Source organism: Phalangium opilio, unplaced genomic scaffold (assembly GCF_054372755.1).
Source record: "Phalangium opilio isolate 3A_F unplaced genomic scaffold, DU_Popi_V2 ptg000038l_1, whole genome shotgun sequence".
Lineage (NCBI taxonomy): Eukaryota > Metazoa > Arthropoda > Arachnida > Opiliones > Phalangiidae > Phalangium > Phalangium opilio.
In genome coordinates, this window is record NW_028324161.1 from 3,463,838 (window position 1) to 3,466,621 (window position 2,784).

General features: G+C 36.9%; 1 protein-coding gene across 1 annotated transcript; it reads left to right on the forward strand.

The window, feature by feature from the left end:
* The first annotated feature begins 250 nt into the window (after positions 1 to 250).
* Positions 251 to 1,285, forward strand: LOC149682695 (uncharacterized). The gene has a single exon (XM_089834358.1). It carries the CDS (start codon positions 251 to 253, stop codon positions 1,283 to 1,285), a length of 1,035 nt encoding a protein of 344 aa, XP_089690484.1.
* Positions 1,286 to 2,784: the final 1,499 nt, after the last annotated feature.

Sequence of the window (2,784 nt, forward strand, 5' to 3'; positions counted from 1 at the left end):
TTCTCCATAAAAAACCATAAAGCGGTTTCGGTCGAATGGGATTCGGTCCAATGGGACTATACCGCTGGTACCATGCACGAATACAAACACATGAACATTTTTAAGAAACCCATGAATATATTTTTTTCTAATTGTTTTGGAGAATATATTGTAAAGTAACTAACGTTAAGAATTAGCGTTACAAACTGAAGCAAGCGGAAATTTACTGGATTAGACAGACTCAACGAGAAAGTTTCCCAGATGCTGTAAAATGCTTACAGCTCAAAAAGTCTTGCCTAAAAACTCTTCATTGGTGAAATACAATACATTTCTTGACGACGACCAAGTTATACGTATAGGCGGTCGATTACAACATTCCGAATTTTCATTTGGCCAAAAGCACCCCATTATTTTGCCAGGAGGAAACCAATTTTCTGAACTGCAAATTGACCTGGCTCATGAACAAGTGATGCATCTAGGAACGACTTCAACATTAACTCAAATTAGAGAACGATTCTGGATCATAAAAGCAAGACAACAGATCAAGAAACGACTCGGCCAATGCTTAATTTGTAAGAAACTTCGTGTAAAACCGGTCATAGAAGATACTGCGCCCTTACCAGCGGACAGAATACGACAAGCTGAGCCATTTGAGATCACCGGTCTCGATTTTGCCGGACCAATCTACACCAAGGATTCGAAGGAAAAGAGCAAATCTTACATAGCACTCTTTACTTGGGGTGTAACGAGAGCGCTCCATTTAGAATTGGTTTCTGACATGTCGACTAAATCGTTTCTTCTGTCATTTCGAAGATTCATTTCAAGGCGAGGCATTGTCAAGGTCATATACAGCGATAACGCAAAATCATTTAAAAGAGCGGATCGGGAGTTGGGATTGCTTTGGAAGCGAATAAAAAACGACGAGATCAAGGAATTCTTTGGCCAACAAGGAATCGTATGGAAAAACATTATAGAGCGTGCTGCCTGGTGGGGCGGTTTTTACGAACGTTTAGTCCGTTCAACAAAATTACTGTCTCAATTCTGGACGAGATGGCGGAAAGAGTACCTTCTCGAGTTAAAGTCAGCACACGAAATATCCAGACGAACATCAACTCATGTCATTCAACCTGGCGAGATGGCGTTGCTTAAAGAAGATAGTCTTCCCCGTCACATCTGGAAATTGGTCAGAGTCGAAGAGGTGTATGAGGGCAGAGACGGGAAAATCCGATCTTGTTCAATCCGGCTTCCAAGCAGTGTCATCGTCAAACGTCCAATTAACCTAATATGTCCCCTCGAAATTGGTTAAAACTCAAGAAGATCGACTCAGCATTTCGCCATCGGTGGGGAGTGTAAAATATTGTTACAAAAAATAGAATATTTTTAGGTCTAAAAATATATAGAATTGTTATCTTAGACTTTAAATGTTTTAAGTTCAGTCACGTGATTTAGATAACGTTAAGTTTTGTTATCATTCCGAGCTGTGATCTAGGCATGTAATCGCGAAGGAGAGTCAGTCGTAGTTATTTGTTTTGTTTAGTAATTTCAACCTCTTATCTTAAACGCACTGTAAAGGAATGTCAATGTAAAATAAATAAATCTGAACGTTTTTAAACTCTGACAATTATTTCGTGAAATATTACATAGGTAACTATGGGTGGGATTACTTAAGATTTTAAAAAACCTATTAGATCCAAGGAGTTACGATGAGTTTTAAGAGTTCCACAGCCCAGCGCAGCTAATTGAACATGCACAAACTGCTAGACACATTTGAAATAAAAATTGTTACGCTGAATTGTAGCAAACGGTTATGGCTGGAAGTTTTGGTATCCTTTGTATCAGTACTCCCGCATCAACGGCCATTTCATATGCGAAGAAGGTAGCCATGAACGAAACCAACGGCCTGATGCAAAACACGACGCTCACGAAGTAAACTATACTGTTTAAACGAAACTTATTCAATTTGAATCGCTGGGTGTTTGGTTTCATTTCTGCTAGGATCTCATTGACACTAGAAACCATCAGTAGCACTGTTCTCGTTCTTGTGGTAGACGACATGATTCGCCCAGTTTTGGGCAACTTCACTTGAATAGACTCTTAAATATTGTAAGATTTATTGATCTCTCTTATAGTGTATATTATATTAAATTTTTGATTTGTACAAGTACGTATATTATTATATTGGTAAATAAGAAAAACTTGATTAGGGGCATCAAACACAACGTTGTAAAAATTAATTATATTTCACCAAGCATAATTTAATTAAAGAATTCACTAAACATTCTTTTAGTTCTCATGTTTAACGCTCAGGGGAAATTGTCGAATCTTTTGGATAACTATACTGTCTTCATAACTTCAGTAAATGATCCTAAACCGATTTAATATCAAATGAAAGGGTTTACCAATAGTATATTATTTATTCCAGTAGAAAGGCTTTCGTCCTTTTTTGTATGCACTCTTTTATCCTATTAGATTGTCTTTGAGTGAAATGACCACTTTCCTTACTCTTCAAAGATATCATATAAATGATCGATAACCCAGGTGCGAAATGAAACAGTTGGATATATACATTATTTATTTATGAAAAACTTTTGGTAAAAATTATTAATCATGAATATTGAAGTATTGAATGTGCGGTTTTCTAAAAGAGTGCTAAAATTAAGGTTGTTTCAGTGGAGTGGAATTTCGTTCTTTATTCATTTGTCCCAAGGGGTCGGTCATTCACAAAATCCCGTACGCTACCTGTGAAATTCAACTTGGGAAATCCGTAATCAATAACAATATCAGAAATACGGAAAGAAAACAAAC